This window comes from Mchenga conophoros, linkage group LG19 (genome assembly GCF_057382185.1).
Source record: "Mchenga conophoros isolate Kocher_MC1m ecotype Shallow Benthic linkage group LG19, M_conophoros_male_GT1.1, whole genome shotgun sequence".
In the NCBI taxonomy this organism is placed as follows: Eukaryota; Metazoa; Chordata; class Actinopteri; order Cichliformes; family Cichlidae; genus Mchenga; species Mchenga conophoros.
In genome coordinates, this window is record NC_140544.1 from 18749979 (window position 1) to 18772158 (window position 22180).

General features: G+C 38.2%; 1 gene segment (V, D, J or C); it reads left to right on the plus strand.

Annotated features, from left to right (window-relative positions):
* Positions 1-21401: 21401 nt before the first annotated feature.
* On the plus strand, positions 21402-21885 carry LOC146552054 (immunoglobulin kappa variable 1-39-like). The segment is given in 2 exon segments: positions 21402-21435; positions 21563-21885. Coding segments are annotated over 2 exon segments (357 nt in total).
* Positions 21886-22180: the final 295 nt, after the last annotated feature.

The window sequence follows — 22180 nt, forward strand, 5'->3', positions numbered from 1 at the left end:
GAGACCACATCTGCTGACCAGTCAGACTAGGCCCCTCATCAGGTTCACCTCCCTCCTCGATTTGGTTGTTCTCTTGTTCCTGCTGCTGTTCTGTCATTTCTTTCACTTGAACTTGAATTTGCTGAAACTGATGTTGCATACTTTTCCATCTTTGTTCTTGTCGGGCTGATTCTCTGTCCATTCTCTGGTCTCTTGTTGCTTGAGACTGCATCAATGATTTCACCAGAGCTGTCAGTTCATCCAGTCTATCGCCAGGTTTAGCTCCTGCTTTAGCCACTGGATCAGCTAGCACCTTCCCCCCTTCCTCTGCCACGTCATTACAGTTATTCTTCTTTCCACTTCTCGTCATCATATTTACCTCATTCATTAGAGGCAGCACTCCTGACACCACTTGCCAGTTTTGGCCGGCAGTCATAGGTTCTGTTGAATAATATGACGCGAGACTGGAGTAAAACACATCCATGGATTGACACTTTATTAAAGAAGGAGCATGATAACAGCACAAAACACTCACTACAACTAAACAAAATGGCTTCCTTTTATACTCTACCTTTTCAGGTGAGCATCCGGAATAGCCCAAGTATAGGGGTTAACTAATCAAAATGAAAACATAACCCTCCACACAAACAAACATACAATAACATTAAAGCACATCACAAACATATACATATTTCCAACACATACTATAAACAAACCAATAAATGGTAAATGGCCTGTATTTGTATAGCGCTTTTCTAGTCCCTAAGGACCCCAAAGCGCTTTACACAACCTGTCATCCACCCATTCACACACTGGTGACTAAGCTTCACCCATTACTATCTAAATTAAAACCCTCTTTAACCATACTCCCTAACCTGGCACACTGGTCTGCTCCAAGAGCTCTTAAGCAGGTGATTGCTTTCACTCTTTTGATCCACATCCTGCAAGAAGCAACCAGGACAGGTGAGTACCTTTATAAGTTCTCATTTCACATATATTTAGGTTATTGACAAATGATTAACTGCAAGCAGTTTTAACTTTGGCTCTTCTCTGACACAGGTAGGATGGTCAGTCCCCCTGTCTCTTCACCTTCACAAGCTGTCAATTTAATCGTATGTCAAAATAAACCTAATAAAAGACTCCATAAGAACTAATGTGTTTTCTTTATTACCCTATTTTAAATTCCCAATCCAACAATTTATCATTAACAATGCCAACAAGGTAATGGAACCCCTGGTCTCCATTACAATAATATGCAGCAGAATGACAGTGGCATGTATTTTTGTCCTATCAGCAAACAGTGACATGAGAAGCAGGAGAAGCTGTACAACATCCGCTCGGCAACTAATCTAACATTGGAAATGACTTGACTTTCATGTCCTCCCAGTAGGTGGCACAGGAGCTCAAGAAATACAGATATCAAAACCTGCAGCAACTGGCAAAGTGTAAGAGTCACTCAGGGTTCAAACAGGAGCTCATCATATTTATCAGACACCCGGAGACAAAGTCCAACAGGTCTTAACCACAGAAAGACAGAAATCCCATGGAGCCCAAGCCATGAAGTGCACTGGACATGTGCAATAAAACAGCAAAGAATGACATGATCCATGAAGATGTGATGTTTTTTCTACCATTACAATGGGTGTGTTCAGCTTTCTCGCCTGTCTGTGAGAGATCAGCATTACAATCTGAAGTCTTTGTGGTTACAGTAGCTGAAAACATTTTGTAAATAATCCTTGTAAATAGTAAACTTTAAATTTGTATTCACGAGCACTTTGTAGCTTGCCTTATAAGGAGGGAGAGGCCCTTTTTTATTCAAATACTTCATTTTTTGTTTCTTGGTTTTTGAGAGTTAGAGAATAGTCTTTAGTTTGCTTATTACTTTGTAAGGGAAGAAAAAAGATGATTAGATGTTTTTATTTGTTTTGGATTGCATATCTTCAAAGTGACAAACTGCTGCTCATAAACTTGGATTTTTCTGTGCTGTTGACTCTATAGGAGTAGTATGTGGGCAGCAGTTACACTTGATGTAGGCCCAGGAACGAAACGTCAGAATAAAAAAATATTTTAAGGTGATTTGAGTGGAGAGGAAGAAAAGAATGGTTCTCTGTCTATAGTCGACCTCAAGTCACTTGAGCACAGTGCAGTGTACTACTGTGCACACAGAGGAAAAACCCTCCCCTTAATACACAAACTCAAAACCATCAAAGTGGATGGTTTTGAACTGATCATACTTCCCCGACCTCTTACATACCAGCCAGCATAGTGTTCGCTTTTCTTTTAGGTCTTAGATAGATCAGTAAGGTCACACAGTTGATCTGAAGTCAGAACACAGTGATTTAAATCCCTATAAGTCTTAGGCACATAGTTTAACGTGTTATCAAAGGAAGGTCAACATGTTTAATTTTCTCTTTTTCTGTTGAGGTAATAACTTCTTTACTTAAAATGAGTTGATCTTGACATGGAGGTGGTTTCTTCAAATGTGATTATCAAAGTTGCACAAATAGAGCACAGTGCAGTGTACTATTGTGCAGCAAGGTATGCACAATGACAAAAAGCCCCACTGAACACTACAAAAACTGCACAGTTTTTTGTTTTGTTTACATTTGGTGGTCTTGATAAGACAAGCTCTTAAGCACCTGCTTTAGTGGTTTGTGGCCTAATCCAGTCATGTAAAAATGTATTAAATATACCCTTGTTCTATTATCATTTATCTAAGCGTGTTATTTAGAGTATGCATTGTTTATAAAACCAGGAAGAAAGAAAAAAATAGAAAAAAATAAGTACAGCTTTAATTCACATAAGTAGAAAAAGCAGACATGACAGACCTCCAGACCGTATAAATGTTTGCATTCTCTTTTGTTCCTACCAGGTGGGGCTGACCTACATCTCAACACATACACTATATTGCCAAAAGTATTCACTCACATCCAAATCATTGAATCACTGGTTTTAGGAGATGGTGATGAGCATTTTCCATAGTGTCTGATATTCTGCAAGTTAAACAGTAAAGGATCAAAAGCAAACATATTTTTAGCTGCAGTTTCATTTTACTTATGTAATATCTGCTCTGTTGATATCACATTGGTTTTATTCCTTAAATGATATGATGCTGAGTGAGAAGGCACTTACAGAAGACACTAAACTTGACTTAAATACTGCAGTACAGCCAATATTTTACAGTAACACATCTTATATTGCTGCTTGACTATTACATTTCTCGTTTTATCTTTAATTTGTCCATCACTGCTCATAGCAGGTGTAGTCAGGTCCACCATAAGCATTTGGACAGTGACAGTTAAATACTGCATGCCACGGTCTGCTAATTATACATGGAAACGTCAGATCATTGTCAGGGCAAAACCATACACATAAAAAACCCACATGCATTTCTGCAGCTCCCCTTTCAGATAAAAATATTCTTCTCTTTTTTTTAAATATCCTCTGGAAGGCCTTTTGATTTATTACACCACATCTGCTGTCAAACTACTGAAATGGTTTCTCAGGAAACAGCTTTAGCTATGAGAAAATCATTTGTTTTAAAGGAATAGGAAATAATAGGAATAATAAAAATCTTTCTTAACACATTGTAAAATAACACTATGATTGCTCAACCAGTCATCACTTTCATATTCTCATCTCTGTGGCTTCAAGGTACATAAACATTAATTATTGTTGTTCGTTTAAGACCTGAACACGTTTGCTCAGAGCATTTTTAGTATTCAAATATATTTTCTTCTTTCAGTTTTTTCCTAGGATGTGTTTCAATCCCGTAAAATGAACTGGTGTTATGTTAACGAAGCTTTCACAGACAAAGAAAGAAATAACAGTGTGGAACTCAAACACAGAAACACTATTTATTTTCATGAGGTGGCAGTATGTCTGTAGTATAATGGCTGTTCAGAATCCACTGCATCACTGCCCATTTTCCTGGTGGGAGGGTTTAACGAGAAATGAGATATGAACGATCAGCAGAACTGAATACACAGTTATGAAAGCACAGGCAACATAACAGCTCTGTTCCTGAGTTTAGTTATGCAACACAACATGATAATCACTTTCTTCTGCATAAGCCTTAACATTATCCTCGTGTCAGGTAATGCACTCTTAACTTTTCAAGTCTTCAGGATTTACTCTTATATTGGAAATTTATTTCTGATGAGGTTTCTGATGTTTTTTGTTTGCTTTTTAAAACACAGGTTCCTCACTCAGTGACCGAGTCCACCAGGATCCAGCTGATATGTATAAAATTCAAGGACAAACAGCAGAAATCACCTGTTCACACAGTATAGACAGCTACGATGTAATCCTCTGGTACAAGCAAACAAAAAACAGTCAACTACAGCTCCTGGGATACATGTTAAAAACCCGAGACGTAATAGAGCCTGGATGGATGGTTGAAATCAAAGGGAGTGCAGATAAAGACCAGACCTGCACATTAACAATAAAAGATCTCACCCTGAACAGCAGTGCAGTGTACTTCTGTGCTGCTAGATACCACAGTGCTACATATCACTGATCCACAATACAAAAACCTTCCAATTGCCAGTTTTTATCTCTTACAGACACTTGCACCTGTATTCTAACCAACATTCGTTTTGTGACTATAATCCGGTACTAAAATGGGAGGTCCTTAGATTTATTTATAATAATAGGAGGAGGTTAAAGGTTTTAATTAACAACAGGCATTAATATTTACAATGTCAGCTGCTTCTCATTGTAGAGTTACGTTCACTATTGTTACGTTCACACTGCAGGTCTTAATGCTCAATTCCGATTTTTTGATCAAATCCGATTTTTTTGTCTGCTTATTCACACTACAAATAAAATGCGACAGCAAACGCGCTCTAGTGTGAACCCTCAAAGCGGCCCGCATGCGCAAAAGAAGATGTCACACACAACGCGCTCTGTTTAGACCCAGAGCAAACAATATTGTTTGACTGATGGCCCTTAATATAAAGACTTCAGACTTTACGTTTACCAATTTTTGCTTTAAGTTATTTTGTTATTTACATAATAATGTAGATAACTAATAATTATCCTAATTATTGCTGTTTTAGAGAGGAGCGGTGCTTCAAAGGATAGTTGCAGATTTCTGTCAGAATCTGCAGTTTATACAGTACAAATAAAATGTTTACGTTGTCTTCCCAACAGTTTCACTGACATCTACACTGGATGGCCAGGAAGCGTTCGCGATGTCTTATCGGGCGCTGATAATTGCTGTCTGTCTTGTGTCAGTGACGTAAAAGACGGATTTAATGCGACATGACCATTAAAACAGCAGTCGCTTTCTAAAACATCGGATATGTATCAGATTCAGTACCACATACGAAAGTGACCCAGATCGGATTTGAAAATATCGGATTTGTGCCGTTCACACTGTCATACCATGATCGGATATGGGTCGCATAGGGTCAAAAAAAAATCCGATTTGATGCGCTTCCGCCTGCAGTGTGAACGTAGCCTTAGACTCCTCAAGTGCTTTTCACATTTGTTGTCTCATCTCTGTGGCTTCCAGGTACATGATTCATGCAAGAGATTTAAAAAAAGGAGCTCCCATTTCAGATAAAAATATGCTTCTCTTTTTATTAATATCCTCTGGAAGGCCTTTTGAGTTATTACACCACATCTACTGTCAAACTACTGAAACAGTTGGTCAGGAAACATCTTCTGCATCGAGTTAGCTATGACAACAATCATTTTAAAAGGAAATAAAAAGCAACTTCTGAGCTGTCAGCAACTTTGGGACTCACTGGTGTGGTCTGAGAATATTAATGCACCATCAATTTTGACCCAATGGTGCTGCTTGAAGCCTGGATGCACAGTTTCCTGAGCAGATAGCAGATAGTTCTGCATAGATGAAGGAAAAGATGATGAAGATGTTCAAGGAGATATAGAATAACATGGTGAGGTGCTGAAAAAGGACAATCCGTTACAGGTTTTTGTCACTTTAAGCCATTTCATAACGTGGCAGTATGTCTGTGGCGTAGAGGCTGCTCAGAATTCACTGCATCACTGCCCATTGTTTGATGGGAGGGTTTAACCAGAAATGACAAATGAATGATCAGTGTAGCTGAATACACAGTTATGAAAGCACGGAAGACTTAACATGCAACTTCTTGAATATAATCATGCCACAAAATATGATAATCACTTTCTTCTGCATAATCTTAAACATTATCCTGGTTTCAGGTAATGCACCTTTTTTACTTTTTAATTTTTTATCCTTTACTCACATATTTGTTGTTTTATATTGTTGTGAGATTTTTTGTTGACATTTTTCACAGGTTCCTCACTCAGTGACCAAGTCTTCCAGACTCCAGCTGATATGTATAAAAATCAAGGACAAAGAGCTGAAATCAACTGTGTACACAAGATAACTAACTATGATCGAATCTTGTGGTACAAGCAAACAGAAAACAGTCAACTACAGCTCCTGGGATACATGCTAGTAACCCGAGACGTATTAGAGCCTGGATGGATGGTTGAAATCAAAGGGAGTGCAAATAAAGACCAGACCTGCACATTAATAATAAAAGATCTCACCCTGAACAGCAGTGCAGTGTACTTCTGTGCTGCTAGTTACACAGTGCTACATAACAATAATACTCAATACAAAAACTTCTTCACTGTTAGTCTTCTTACAGCTCATAGCTGCTTGCACCTGTATTCTAACCAACATTGGTTTTGTGATTATAACCCAGTAAGGGAATGGGAGGTCCTTACTGTGAGGAAAAGCCTTTAACCTCCACCTACCATTATAAAAAGCAGGAGACTTAAATAATGAAAGTCTCTCTCATCGCATTGCACAATAACACTATGATTGCTCAACCGGTCATCGCTTTCATATTCTCATCTCTGTGGCTTCAAGGTACATAAACATTAATCATTTTTGTTCATGTAAGACCTGAACACGTTTGCTCAGAGTATTTTTAATATTCATTTATATTTTCTTCTTTCAGGTTTTTCCCAGGATGTGACTCAACAACCTGAAATCAGATGGAGTTATGTAACGAAGTTGCAGAGATGAACTGCAGCCACAAAAAAGATATATCTCATAGCCAGATGTACTGGTATATTCAAAGACCGGGCGAGACCATGAGACTCATCGTCTACACAGCTTTGGGTGGGGTGCCCGACTATGGTGGGGCGCCTAAAAACAAATATTCAGCTCTAAAAGCAAAAGCTGAGAACGGCGCTCTAACTGTGAATGATTTGCAGCAGAATGACAGTGGTGTGTATTTCTGTGCTGTCAGCAAACACAGTGATGTGAGAAGTAGGAGAAGCTGTACAAAAACTGCTCAACAATTAATCTGATATTAGAGATGACTTGACTTTTATGTCCTCCAGTAGGTGGCGATGAAGCTCAAGAAATACTGACATCAAAACCTTTAGCAGCTGGTTTCAAGAGGAGGGCGTCAATAAAAGTGTGCATGGGGAAAATGTTCATATCACTCACTGTTCTGTTTTCAGACAGAAGCTCATCATGCTGACATTATTCAGTTTGTTTTGGCTCACTGGTAATCACATTTATCATCCAAGGATCCCTAATTATATTTAGTTTATATGCTGATTATTAATTTTCTCTGTTTCTAGGTGTCTGTCTGAGTGTAAAGGTTGGTCAGACTCCCTCCGAGTTCATCACAAATGTTGGATCCAAAGTGCAGATTTTCTGCAGCCATGAAAAGACTGACTACAGGGTGATGCTCTGGTACCAGCAGCCCCCCGGAGAAACAGCTATGAAACTCATTGGGTTTTTAAACTTCCAAGCTGTCACATTTGACCAAGACCAATATAAAGATCATTTTGATTTTACAGGAGATTTGAGTGGGGATACAGCAAAAAATGGCTCTCTGATAGTCAAAGTGACACAACATGAGCACAGTGCAGTGTACTACTGTGCAGCTAGATATGCACAATGACAAAAAGATTGTCTGAACTTTACAAAAACCCCACAGCCTGGAATCATCAGTGGTTTGAAAAAAAGAAAATAAACTGATTTGAGACACCTGTTTTTGTGGCTTTTGGTTTTTACTTTTGATACAGTTTTACTGGCTTATTACAATTTTACCAGACTAATGAGATTTCTAGTGTGTAATAAAAACTTAAAAGCAACCCAAGTTTTTTGGATAATTCAGGTGAAATAAGAGAATAGAGATTCATGCTGGAACTTAAGCTCACAGTAATTCATCACTAGAAAAACAGATGGTAAGTTTGCTAGTTTTAGTTTTACAATGAAACAAATCTTTGCATCTTGACATGACCAACAGTGAAACAGTGAAGATTAGCAGAACAGAAAATATGGATAAAGTTAAATAGTAAAGAATAAACAATAAAATATTCAGTTGTCGCTTGAATATACAGATTCAGAATTATTTCGCACAATTTTTGTAATTTTGTCTCTGTAAATCACCACAGTGGACTTTAAATTAAACACACACAAAAAAGATGTGATCAAAGTGCTGACTTTCAACTTTAATTAAATGGATTTAACGCAAGCACTGCTTTAAATGTTTATGAACTACAGCTTTGAACAGTCTCCCATTTTCAATACTTCACTGAGTAGTTGACTGAGAAGTAGTTTCATGGCCATGCCAGCCTGTTTAGTCAAAGTGTTGAACTGTATTTAGTAGCTTCAAACTCACAATTCAGTATAAAATCTAAAGCGATATCAGTGCAAATGAAAGAGGACATAATAAGGCTGCACCTCCGCCCCCACAGACCACCTTCATGTTGGATATGAATGAACATGTTTGACATCAAACATGAAGCCTTTAAACTTGTTGTTTCCATCATCATTTCTGTTCTCTTGAATTAAATGTTTCAATGAACTGATGATGAGACAAACTGTCTGCAAGATTTACAAGCTGATTAAAGCTGTAGCATGTCAAACATTATATTATATAAAAAATTATATTTCAAAATAATCTGAGAAATTTTAAAACAATTATGACTGTGTACTTGTTCATCATGTTAACCAGTAGGAAAAATGACTGTGTTTTGCAGAACATCTGCCTGAAGTGGTGCTGCATCAAAATGCTGTTTGTTGCCAAACGGAAGAAATAGTTGCTAGTTCTCTTTAAGCTTGATTTGGTGTTTGTACCAATGTGATAGTTTTATTACACTGGGACATGATCTTATTATTATTGTAGAGTCTTTACCTTCTAACATGGTCACAAGTGTATAACCACAGATTAGAACCACTACAGGGAGCTTGCACAGTCCTGAGGAAATAACCATCCACATTATGATTTCTGTTACACATCTCTGTTCAGTTTAGGTCTTTGCCATTTGAAGTCCTGTCATAAGGTGGCAGCATGTCTGTAGTGCAGTGGCTCTTCAGAATCCACTGCATCACTGCCGATTTCCTGATGGGAGGGTTTACCCAAAAATTACACATGAATGATCAGCAGACTAAATGTACAGAAGACATAATGTTCATGAATGTAGACGTGCAACACAACATGATGATCACTTTCTTCTGCATAAGCTTTAACATCATCCTCGTGTCAGGTAATGCACTTTAACTTTTCCATTTTCCAACATTTACTCTCATATTCCTTGTTGTCATTTTTTGTGATGTTTTCATTGATATTTTTCACAGGTTCATCACTCAGTGACCAAGTCCACCAGAATCCAGCTGATATGTATAAAAATCTAGAAGAAACAGCTGAGATCACCTGTTCACACAGTATAGACACCTATAATCAAATCCTCTGGTACAAGCAAACAAAAACCGGCCAAATGCAGTTCCTGGGATACATGTTGGGAACAAGCTCATCTGTAGAGCCTGGAGTGACTGTGACAATTGGTGGGAATGCAAATAAAGACCAGACCTGCACACTGATAATTAAAGATCTCTTCATGAACAGCAGTGCTGTGTACTTCTGTGCTGCTAGATTCCACAGTGCTACATATCACTGATCCACAATACAAAAACCTCCTCACTACCAATTTTTATCACTTACCACCTGCACCTGTATTCTAACCAACATTGATCTTGTGATTACAATCATGAATAGGAGATCCTTGCTGTGAAGCAAAGCCTTTAACTTTCACCTACCATTATAAACAGTAGCAGGCTTAAAAATTTGAAATAGGTGCTATATCTCATTGTAGTCTCACTATGATTGCTCAAGTCCTCATTACATCACATTAATAATTCCTTACTGTGAAGTAACTGAAGTAATACCTGTAGCCTCTGTATAGGAATTTCTTTTATTTATGTATTAATCACATTATTTTACTGTATAGGGCTTTGGAGCGTGATGTCACGGGGGGTGGGCGTGGAAAGGATTTTGGCCCGATCCGCCATTTTGGGGGTCTAGTGAGTGATTTTGCAGAACTACCTTCTATCTATACAGATGCTAATTATTTGGCATTATTGCAGCAAACCAGCCTATGAAATGGATGAAACATCGTGACTGGGTTCCAGTGCTACACAAGGGACCTGCTGCAAACATACCACCATGCCAATCAGATTACTTCTTCCATGTGAGGGTGAAGAGGGGACCCTTCTGGATAAGATGGTGAAGGTTTGCTGCCGTTTTGATGAACAGTGTGATAATAAAACCAGGGAAGAATGAAACCTGCTCCTGTTAAATATTCTTAAGTCTTGTGCTGTTAAAATTGCTGTATTTTTTCAAAAGATACAGTAAATAATGTTAGTAGTGGGTGATGTCATGTAAACACTCATGATTTTGTGTAAACATTTTGTCATTTGTAAACTATAAATGACATGGATTCTACATTGTAACTGATGTGATGTTCTATAAGGTGGTTTCAATAAAAAAAAAAAAAAAAAGAGGCAAAAATTAGTTTGTTTCTTTATTCAACTTTTGAACAGTGGGACTCAGTCAGTATATATTCAGTAAATGCAAATTATTTACATGACAGTGCACTACAGGCATAAATCTAGACCCCTAGATAAAACATTATGGGTCATTCCCACAACCCACAGCTTTACTGTGTTCCAGCAAAGTATCCAATAGCAGTGACAACTCCTCCAAAGTAGCAGGTGGGATTTTTCTGTTTTGAGGACCCCTCCTTTTACCTGTCACTACAGATGGTCTGTTTAGGTTTTGATCAAGAGCCTTTTTTTGGGCAGCTGAAGAGGAGAAGTCTATCTTATGGCCAACCTCTGGCTGTATCTTGGTCATATTACCCAGCAAAACCCAGTATGCAGGTTCATCTGTAACAGTCCTTGTGCCACGGATCAACACTGTTGCTTCTACATTAAACAGAAGAGCAGCGACATGGCTGCAGGTCTCTGCGACTCCGGCCATACAGGTGCAGTGGGCGGCTTCAACCTTCCCTGTGATGCTCACAGTGACCCATGGCTGCAATGCTGGTTCATTCAGTCTTTGAGAGTGCAGGACCTGAAACACACACAGACAAAGTTCATTTAAAGACAAGAACTATGAGCCAAGGCCGACGTAAATGTTCAAATTCAAATTTTATTTGTCACGTACACAGTCATACACAGTACGATATGTAGTGAAATGCTTGGTGAAATGTGTTTTATCTACTTTATCATAAATGTAACAAAGTGTTTAGAAAGTTAGCACATACATGTAATTTTTCATTTTTTTATGTATCCATCTATAGAACGCTGCATGTTATATTCTAAATCGGCCTGTTCTCTGTCAGAAACCTGCCTGCAGAAAATGAACCTAAAGGATGTAATGCAAGGATGTCATCACTTTAGAGATGGAGAAAGCATAAAGTGACAATTATGAATCCCTTAATATGATAAGGAGATTCTGCAGGTCATTGATCAATATATAAAATTAAAATAAATTGTATTTTTAGTGACACAAGATACAAACATGGAAGCAAGATGTATAATAAGGATTATTTATAATAAACATTAATAAATTAGTGCAATTTCTTTAACCATAAAGAATAACAATCCTTTAGGACAGTGTCACATCAGTGCACTGAACTCATTATGTTATCCACCTAACAGCCTCCACATGTTCTCACTGTCATTTCCCCTCATGAATGAATTTATGCTGCACTAATCTGAATGTTTGCAGGGAAATCAAACGCATTTCACTCGCAGTACTCGAGCTGACTTACCTTTGCTTGAATGACGACTTGTACGCGCTGACTCCACAGACAAGGTACGAGAATATGTCAGGCTACGTCAATAGCGGTTGGTCTTCAGGGTTTCTACTCTACTTGATCTAAAGGCACCTGAGCACAATGCAGTATAGTACTGTGCAGCTAGCTATGCACAATGAAAGGAAAACCCCTCCCCTTGAAACAAAACAGAACCATTAATAAAAGTGGATGTTTTAAACTGAAGCTACTCCTCCCACCTCTTGGTTAGATCCCAGCCAGTATAGTGTTTTACTTCACTTTACTTTTAAACTTTAAGAAAGATCAGTGGGGGTTTGACATCAAATTGTAGTAATTTAAATCCCTAAAAATCTTAAACATCTTTATCAGCAAAGTGTCAGCATGATTCATCATCTCTTCTTCTGGTGCCTGACAGGTAATAATGCCTTGTTTGCACACAATAAGCCCTTCAGAAAGTGGAATTTCTTTCCTTAAATGTCTAATCTCCTTTTCTTTAAATGCAATCTTTTGTCATTCTCTATTCAGGTGTCTGTCTGGGTATTGAGGTCCGTCAGTTTCCCTCTGGGGTCATCACTGATGTCGGATCCAAAGTGGAGATTCTCTGCAGCCATGAAAAGACTGACTACAGGGTGATGCTCTGGTACCAGCAGCCACCCGGAGAGACAGCTATGAAACTCATTGGGTTTTTACAGTACCAAGTTGTCACATTTGACGAAGACCAATATAAAGATCATTTCGATATAAATGGAAATCTGGGTGGCAACACAGCAAAAAATGGCTCTCTGATAGTCAAAGTGACACAAAAAGAGCACAGTGCAGTGTACTACTGTGCAGCTAGAGAAGCACAGTGGCAAAAAGTCCCTCTGAACTCTACAAAAACTCCACATTCATTCTCAAACACCTGCATTAGCTGTTGTTTTGTGGTTCGATTGATTTGTATAAAACTGTACTGATATACCCCTGTTTCTAATATCTTTTAAGAATGCATGTTATTTAGAGTAAGTACTGCTTACATTAACAGGAAGAAACCTGCAAATAGCAACGAATTTGAGAAGCTTTGCTTTATTTGACTCAAAACAGCACACATGCTCTTCCTGACCTTTTTTTTTTTTTTTTTTTACTATTAACGCTTGCAGTCCCTTTTGAACTCATCACCAGCCCTCCCTCACCACACACACTCACACAATCTGTTAACTGACTTTTTTGCACTTTACACACCACTACCTCTGGTGTGTAAACCACTGCTGCTCTATGGACAATCTTTTTTGCTCTGGGTTTACAAGCTGCTACACTGGTCACTTTAAACCACTCCAAATTATAAATTGTAAACTGTAAATTCTAATTGTAACTCTTAAGCGTATATTTATTTATTTTCTTCTCCCTCCTTTTATCTATTTATTAGCTCGTTTTTACACTGATGTAACCGGAGACTCGTCGTCTCGTCTCTCTGTATGCTGCATTGGATACAGCAGAGATGACAAAGTTTACTTTGACTTTTGTGGTACTAAGAGTTGCAAAGACCTCTTTATGCAGTGACCTTAGTACGTAAAATACTACAATTCACAAATCTTAAAGGCTGTGCAATGTATCTAATCATAAATTCGAGATATTATTCAGGCAAAGATGAATTTGATTTTTTAACACCAAGTATAGTAAAGACAACCAGTACATCTTTCAGCGCGCCACTTTTACTCGAGTGGCTCAGAAACACTCACAGAACACAAATATTACACTTTCTCCAAGATAAAACTCCTCCCACTTGATATGATCAAATTCCAGTTACTTACACATACAGCCACTAATTATCAGTTTCTAATAATTTCTAAAACAATTAAGTTAATACGGACAAAATGATGCCTTCTTTCAATAATTTGAAATGGCATTCTGTATTCTGGATTAAATGCATCACTGAACAGTCTTTAAAAATATATTTTTGTTGGAGAGACGTGTTCCATAAGGTTCTGACTTAATATTCTCTTACAAATTTCTTTTCAGCTCAGGTCTTTGCTATTTTAAGTCCTTTAGTAAGTACGTCTACAATACAGTAGCTGCTAAATTCACTGCATCGCTGCCCATTTTCCTGATGGGAGGGATTACCAAGAAATGACAGAAATGATCAACAGCTGAATGTACAGTTATGAGAGCACAGTAGACTTAAGAGGACTGTTCCTTAATCATGCAAAGCAACATAATGATCACTTTCTTCTGCATAACCTTTAACATTATCCTCGTGTCAGGTAATGCACTCTTAACTTTTCAGTTTTTCCACGATTTACTCTTATACAGCTTGTTTTACATTGTTGTGGGGTTTTCGTTGATATTTTTCACAGGTTCCTCACTCAGTGACCAAGTCTTCCAGACTCCAGCTAATATGTATAAAAATCAAGAACAAACAGCTGAAATCAACTGTTCGCACAGTATAGATGGCTATGATCGGATCCTCTGGTACAAGCAAACAAAAAGCAAACAGCTTCATTTCCTGGGATACATGGTAGTAAGCCAAGGAGCACCAGAGCCTGGATGGAGGGTCGACATCAAAGGGAGTGCAAATCCACACCAAACCTGCACATTAATAATAAAAGATCTCACCCTGAACAGCAGTGCAGTTTACTTCTGTGCTGCTAGATACCACAGTACTATATATCACTGCTCCTCAATACAAAAACCACTTCACTCTTAGTTTTTATCTCTTACAGCTCACAGCCGCTTGCACCTTCATTCTAACCAACATTGGTCCTGTGATTATAATCCAAAACTGGAATGGGAGGTCCTTACTGTGAAGAAAAGCCTTTTTTTTTTTTTTTCTTACAGGTCTCCTTCCAGCCTCATCCTTGACACAATTTGGCTGAAGTCAGATTATGGTGGGACCCCTGACAAAACAAAAACTAAGTGGTTTGTGAAGGAGAGACCATGACCCTTATCGTCTACGTACACTTTAAAAACAAAAACTGAGCCAAGCAACGAAATAGTTGGAAGTGGGGCTGTTACTGTGAATCATTCACAGCTACATGACAGTGGTCTGTAGTTTTGTGCTGTTAGGATCCACAGTGACGTGAGAAGTAGGAGAAGCTGTACAAAAACTGACCATTAAACTAATACTAGAAATGACTTGACTTTTATGTCCTTCCAGTAGGTGGCGCTGGACTGCAGTAACTGGCAAATATTCGAGTCACCCAGTGTTCTGCTTTCATACAGAAGCTCCTCATGATGACATCCAGTTTGTTTTAGCATATTAGTAATCACATTTATGATTTAGGAGTCACACTTCATATCATGTATAGTTTTTCTCTCTTTCTAAGGGTTTTTCTTGGTGTTAAGGTCTACCAAACATTTTTTTTAAATGTTTTCCAAAAACCTGAAGACATAATCTAGCTTGGTTTGTGTCCATGGAAAGTTAACTACACACTCATGCAGTGTGTAATCACAAAACTTAACAGCGTACCATACCTAAAGTGGTCCATCTAAAGACACCTGAGCACAGTGCAGTGTAGTACTGTGCAGCTAGCGATGCACACTGATGATGAAATTAGCGATAAAAAACTTAGACCCTTAATACAAAAACTTAGACCCATCAAGTGATCAAAGAGGATTGTTTTAAACTAAACATACCCGTAATGTAAGTCTATTTAAAAACCTGCATGTCATGTATAACTAGTCCCAAACATTACATTTGCTAATAAGGACATTTTAAATTAGCACATTCTCAGGGCAAATGCATATACAGTAGCTTAAAAGAAATACAAATAAACCTCTTTTTGCAGTCTTGAGGACTTACCCTTCCCTAAAGTCCTTTCATAAGGTAGCAGTATGTTTGTGATGCAGTTCAGAATTCATTCTAGAGCCTGCACTCAATGTGAAAACAGATGGGAGTGCAAATAAAGGCCAGAACTGCACATTAGCAATTAAAGATCTCACTGTGAACATCAGTGCAGTGTACTTCTGTGCTGCCAGTTACCACAGTGCTGCATATCACAGCTCCTTAATACAAAAAATCTCCTCATCGTTTTTAGAGCTCACATGTGTTTGCACCTATATTCTAACCAATAATCTAATCCTATATTGGAATGGGAGGTCCTTACTGTGAGGTCCTTACTGTGAGGTAACTGAAGTAATGCCTGAAGCCTCCAACTATAATTATAAATAGCAGCAGGTTTTAATTTTTACAGCACCAGCTGCATCTCCTTGTAGATTATCCCGATGATTGCTCAAGTGCTCATAACGATTGTTGTCTCATCTCTGTGGCTGCAAGGTACATGGACATATTAACAACACAAACGATTCCTAAGCTTTCTTTTTTTTTATGTATTGCCTGAAGAACATTTCTCAAAGAATGATCAGAATTACTTTGTTTTTTTTCCCACAGGTCATTCCCAGGATGTGATTCAATACCCTGAAATCAGCTGGCGTTTCCTCAACAAAGCTGCAGAGATGAACTGCAGCCACAGCAAAGATATACGTTATACTCAGATGTACTGGTACATTCAAAGACCAGGAGAGACCATGAGGCTCATTGTCTACACAGCATTTCGTGGGAACCCGGACTATGGCGGGGCGCCTGAAAACAAATATTCAGCCATTAAAGAAGCCATTGAGAACGGAGCTCTTACTGTGAATAACTTGCAGCAGAATGACAGCGGTGTGTATTTTTGTGCTGTCAGCATGCACTGTGGTGTGAGAAGTAGGAAAAGCTGTACAAAAACTGCCTGACAATTAATCTGATATTAGAGATGACTTTTATGTCCTCCAGTAGGTGGCGCTGGAGTTCAAGAAATACTGACATCTAAGCATAGTTGCCTAAAAGAAGGGGGTGTTAGTAAGAGTCAACTGGTGTTTTGTTCACAGACAGGAGCTCATCATGCTGACATTAAAATGCCAAACATGCTCCTCCCACTTCACTTCCTCATAAACCTCTGTGGGGTCAGTCAGGTTATCTGATGTCAAATCCCAGCAGTTTAAATCCACAAATAAATGTTTCTTGCCAAAGAAACAACATAATGATTCATTTTCTCTTTTTCTGGTGTCTGACAGGTAATAACGTATTTGCATACAATAAAATCCTCTGACAACAGAAATGGTTTCATTAAATGTATCATCTGTTGCGATTTAAAAATAATCTTTTTATTCTCTATCCAGGTGTTTGTCTGGCATTCGAGGTCCGTCAGTCTCCCTCTGAGTTCATCACAGACGTTGGATCCAAAGTGCAGATTTTCTGCAACCATGAAAAGACCGACTACACAGTGATGCTTTGGTACCAGCAGTCACCCGGAGAGACAGCTATGAAACTCATTGGGTTTTTAAATGTCAACACTCCAAAATTTGAAGATGAAAATAACGATAATTTTGAAATCACTGGCGACCTGAGTGCGATTACAGCAAAAAACGGTTCTCTGATAGTCAAGAAAGCTAAAGGACAAGAGCACAGTGCAACGTACTATTGTGCAGCAAGTAAAGCACAATGACACAAAGTCCCTCTGAACTTTACAAAAACTCAATATTTTTTATCCTTGTGGTTTGGATGAGACAAGTTCTCTAACACCTGCTTGAGTGGTTGTTTTGTGGCTTAATCCAGTCACATTTACTAATACGTGTACTAATACACCGTTTATACAACTAAGAAGGAATCCCAAATAAGCAACACCAAAAAAACAACGTTATTTGACATAACCATCAACATTAAGGGTCAGAAGTCTGTTTCAAAATAGTTGCCAAATCCCTTTATGAGCTCCCAGAGGTGAAAAAACTGAGATAATGATGTATAAGAAAAGAAGATATAAAATAGAAGGACTATGTGGGCTTGCACAGCCCAAAGGCTCGGCTGTCTTAAACTTGCTGACAAATAACATTCTTATACAGATTTTTGGGTTTCAATTCAGGTCTTTTTTCTTTCCTTGCTTTATATTCTTTAAGGATTCTGATGGTATTTTCCACAGGTTCCTCACTCATTGACAAAGTCTACTAAAATCCAGCTGGTGTGTATAAAAAAAAAAAAAAAAAAAAAAAAAAAAAATCAAGAAAAACAAAAACAAAGGAAAAACAGCTCAAATCAACTGCTAAGAGAGTCTAGAAAATGCAACCTAAACCTCTGATAGAAGCAAGCATACATTTTAATAGGATATCAGAAAAGACTTTATGTCATTCCGCTAGGTGGCGATGGAGCTCAATGAATACTAATATCTAAACATGCAGTAGCTACTTCAAAGAGGAGGGTGTCGATAAAAGTGTTGAATGCTAAAGTTACTCAGTGTTCCGTTCGTAGTCGAGCTAAAGGCACCTGACCATAGTGCAGTCTACTATACACAAGAAGAAAGAAAAACCCTTTTAAAATGAAAGACACTCCTCCCACATCTTGGTAAGATCCAAGCAAGCATAGTGTTCACAGCACTTTCCTCTTAAACCTCTGTGGGATCAGTCATATGATCTGATGTCAAATCCCAGCAATTTAAATGTTTAAACTCTTAGAAACTTTATCAAAGGAAGGTCAACATGATTATTTTTTTCTTTTTCTGTTGCCTGACAGGTAATGTTTGTTTACCATTTATCTTCTGAACATGGAAATCATTTCATTAAATATATATCATTTGTTGTGATTTAAAAATAATCTTTTCTTCATTCTCTATCCAGGCGTCTGTCTGGGATTTGAGGTCCGTCAGTTTCCCTCTGAGTTCATCACAGACGTTGGATCCAAAATGAAGATTTTCTGCAGCCATGAAAAGACCGACTACAGGGTGATGCTCTGGTACCAGCAGTCACCTGGAGAGACAGCTATGAAACTCATTGGGTTTTTAAACGTCAACACTCCAAAATTTGAAGATGAAAATAACGATAATTTTGAAATCGGTGGCGATCTGAGTGGGAGTACAGCAAAAAACGGTTCTCTGACAGTCAAGAAAGCTAAAGGACAAGAGCACAGTGCAACGTACTATTGTGCAGCAAGTAAAGCACAATGACACAAAGTCCCTCTGAACTTTACAAAAACTCCAGATGATTTTTTTTTTTAATCATTGTGGTTTTGATAAGAGATGTTCTCAAGCACCTGCTTGAGTGGTTTTCTTGTGGATTGATCCATTCATGCAAAATTGCACTAATATAATAAGCAGTTTGCAAAAGCAGCAAGGATGCACAAATGAGCAAATATGTGCAACTTTATTTGACATAACCATCATGATTAACCGCTGACTTACTCCTGCAAGCTTTATGAATATTTGTATTCCCTTTACTACCCCTAGGAACTGCAACAAGAGATCAGATTTTTGTCAACACCAACAAAATGATCCGTCTTCTAATTTTCTGTCAGCATAGGGTTCACGGTACAGGGAATTCCATGGTAATTCATATTTACAAATTCTGCATAATTTGGTACAGAATATGCTAATGCTTCTGTGACACTTAATGTTTAGACACAAAGCATCTCTACAGGTTTTGAAAATATTCAGAGAAATTTCTGAACCATTCTTTAGGCTTTAGGTATTGAAAAATAACCTTCTGGTACACCAGCTGTTTTGGGGTTCAATTTCCATCTTTGTTATTTTCAGTCCTTAATAAATTGGCCCTACATCTGTAGCGTAGTGGTTATTCAGTGTCCACTGCATCAAGGCCCATTTTCCAGATAACAGGACTGAGATATGATTACAAGGATTGAACGTACAGTTGTTCTTGAATATAGTCATGCAACATGATAATCACTGTCCTCTGCACAAGATTTAACATTACCCAGGTAACATGGTGTTTGACTTTTTCCAAGATATCCTCTCATATTTATTTGTTTATATTCTGGAGGGATTCAATGACTTGACTGTTATGTACTTCCAGTAGGTGGCGATGGAGCTCAAGAAATACTGATATCTACACATGCAGTAGCTACTTCAAAGAGGGGGGTGTCAATAAAAGTGTGCATGGGGAAAATGTTAGCGTCACTTACTGTGCTGCTTTCAGACAGAAGCTCATCATGCTGACATTATTTAGTTTGTTTTGGCTCACTGGTAATCACATTCACCATTTAAGAATCCCACTTTATATTCTCTATGGGTTACCTATCTATAGGTTTATTGTTCATTTTCTCTCCTTCTAGGTCTTTGTCTGGGTGTTGAAGTCCACCAAACACCTGTGGAAGTTTTCAGAACTCGTGGAGACGAAGTCCAGCTGGTCTGCAGCCATGGAAAGACCGACTACACATTCATGCAGTGGTACCAAAAATCCCCTGGAGACCAAGCTCTGAAACGCATTGGACATTTAAACTACAACAACAAAGAGCACGAGAAATCATTTGAGAAACATTTTAATATTACAGGAGACTTGAGTGGAAGTAAACCAAAGAATGCTTCTATGTTTATAGTGGACCTAAAGCCTGAACACAGTGCAGTGTATTACTGTGCAGCAAGCTATGCACACTGAGTAGAAAACACCTTTCTTTAATACAAAAACTCAGAACCATGAAATCATCAAAGTGGATGGTTTTAAGCTGAACAGACTCCTCCCACATCTTGGTTAGATCCCAGCTGACTACAGGGTGATGCTCTGATCCCAACAGCTGCAGGGAGACAGCTATAAAACTCACTGGGTAATTAAACTATCCAGCTGTCACATTTGCAGAACAACATAGAGATCATTTCAATATCACTGGAACTGTGGGTGGAGATGCTGCAAAGAATGGCTCAAGTCAAAGGACACGAGCACTTCCTGCCACTGTGCAGCAACACACAATGAGAAAAAGGTTTTTTGAGCTTTACAAAAGCTTCACATATTTGATCATTGCTTGTTTTGATAAGACAAGCTCCCACCACCTGCGTTAGTGGTTGTATTGTAGCTTGACTATTTCATTTAACTAAGCATGTAATTTAAGTACAGTTTACATAACCAGGAAGGAAGCACATATTAGAGCACTCTTTCACATACTTAAACAAAGCATCTCCATATGAAAGATTACTTTTTACCTGTAGGAAACACACAGATCCATCTTTAGACTTGTAAAACTCTAATTCACACATCCTGAAATACTGTATAATTAATCACAATTTAGATTTTTTGTAACACTGTTAATAGTAATGCCGACAATTAAATCTATTTTTAAATACAACTAAAAGGCACATTTACACAAAAACCACAGAAAAGCACAAACATGACAGTTTACTTAGAGAAAGCTCCGCCCAGCAATCTGCAGTTTCATCTGCAATAAAGTGATGATTCTTCATCTCCTCCCTTCTTAAACCTCAGTCATGTCAGATAGGCAGATGATTCTCAGTATAAACAATTGCGTGGTCCAATTTCATTAACTCATAGCCACTAAAATCTTATATAAAGTTTCTAAACACATCTAAAGTCAAGCTTTGAATACAGAAAAGATGATCTCCCTTTTAATTTTCTGCTACTTGTCAGGTAATAATTTGAAAAGGTGCTAATTTCTTTAAGTATTTAAGGAAACACTTGCACTCTGTTTTTTGGCTTGTTTCTCTAAAATGTATCAACCTTCATAAGCTAAAATTCTCTTTTATCTTTGTTCTAGGTGTTAGTGTGGGGATTGAGGTTCGTCAGTCTTCCTCTGATATCGTCGCAAAGGCTAGTGACAAAGTTCAGATTTTCTGCACTCATGATAAAACTGACTACAGGATGATGTTCTGGTACCAGCAGTCGCCTGGAGACACAGCTATGAAACTCATTGGGTTTTTAAACTATGTAGCTGTCACACTTGAAGAACAATATAGAGATCTTTTCAGTATCACTGGAAATCTTGGGGGCGATTCTGCAAAGAATGGCTCACTAACTATCCAAGTCAAAGGACGAGAGCACAGTGCAGTGTACTACTGCGCAGCAAGCAAAGCACAATGACAGAAAGCTCCTCTGAACTTTACAAAAACTCCACATAATTTTTATCATTGGTGGTTTTGACAAGACAAGCTCCCAAGCACCTGCTGTAGTGGTCGTCGTTTGACTTGATCCATGTTGGATGTTTTTAAAGCACATACTGTTTACAAAACCAAGGAGCAGACACTCCTCCAAGCCTTATAAAGGTTCACATTTCCTTTTCTGCCACTAGTAGTTGCAAAGACATCATCACTAAACATATTCATGCAGTAAGACACTACTATGCAGTGCTCGTGAAATACTCTAATTCAGATATCCT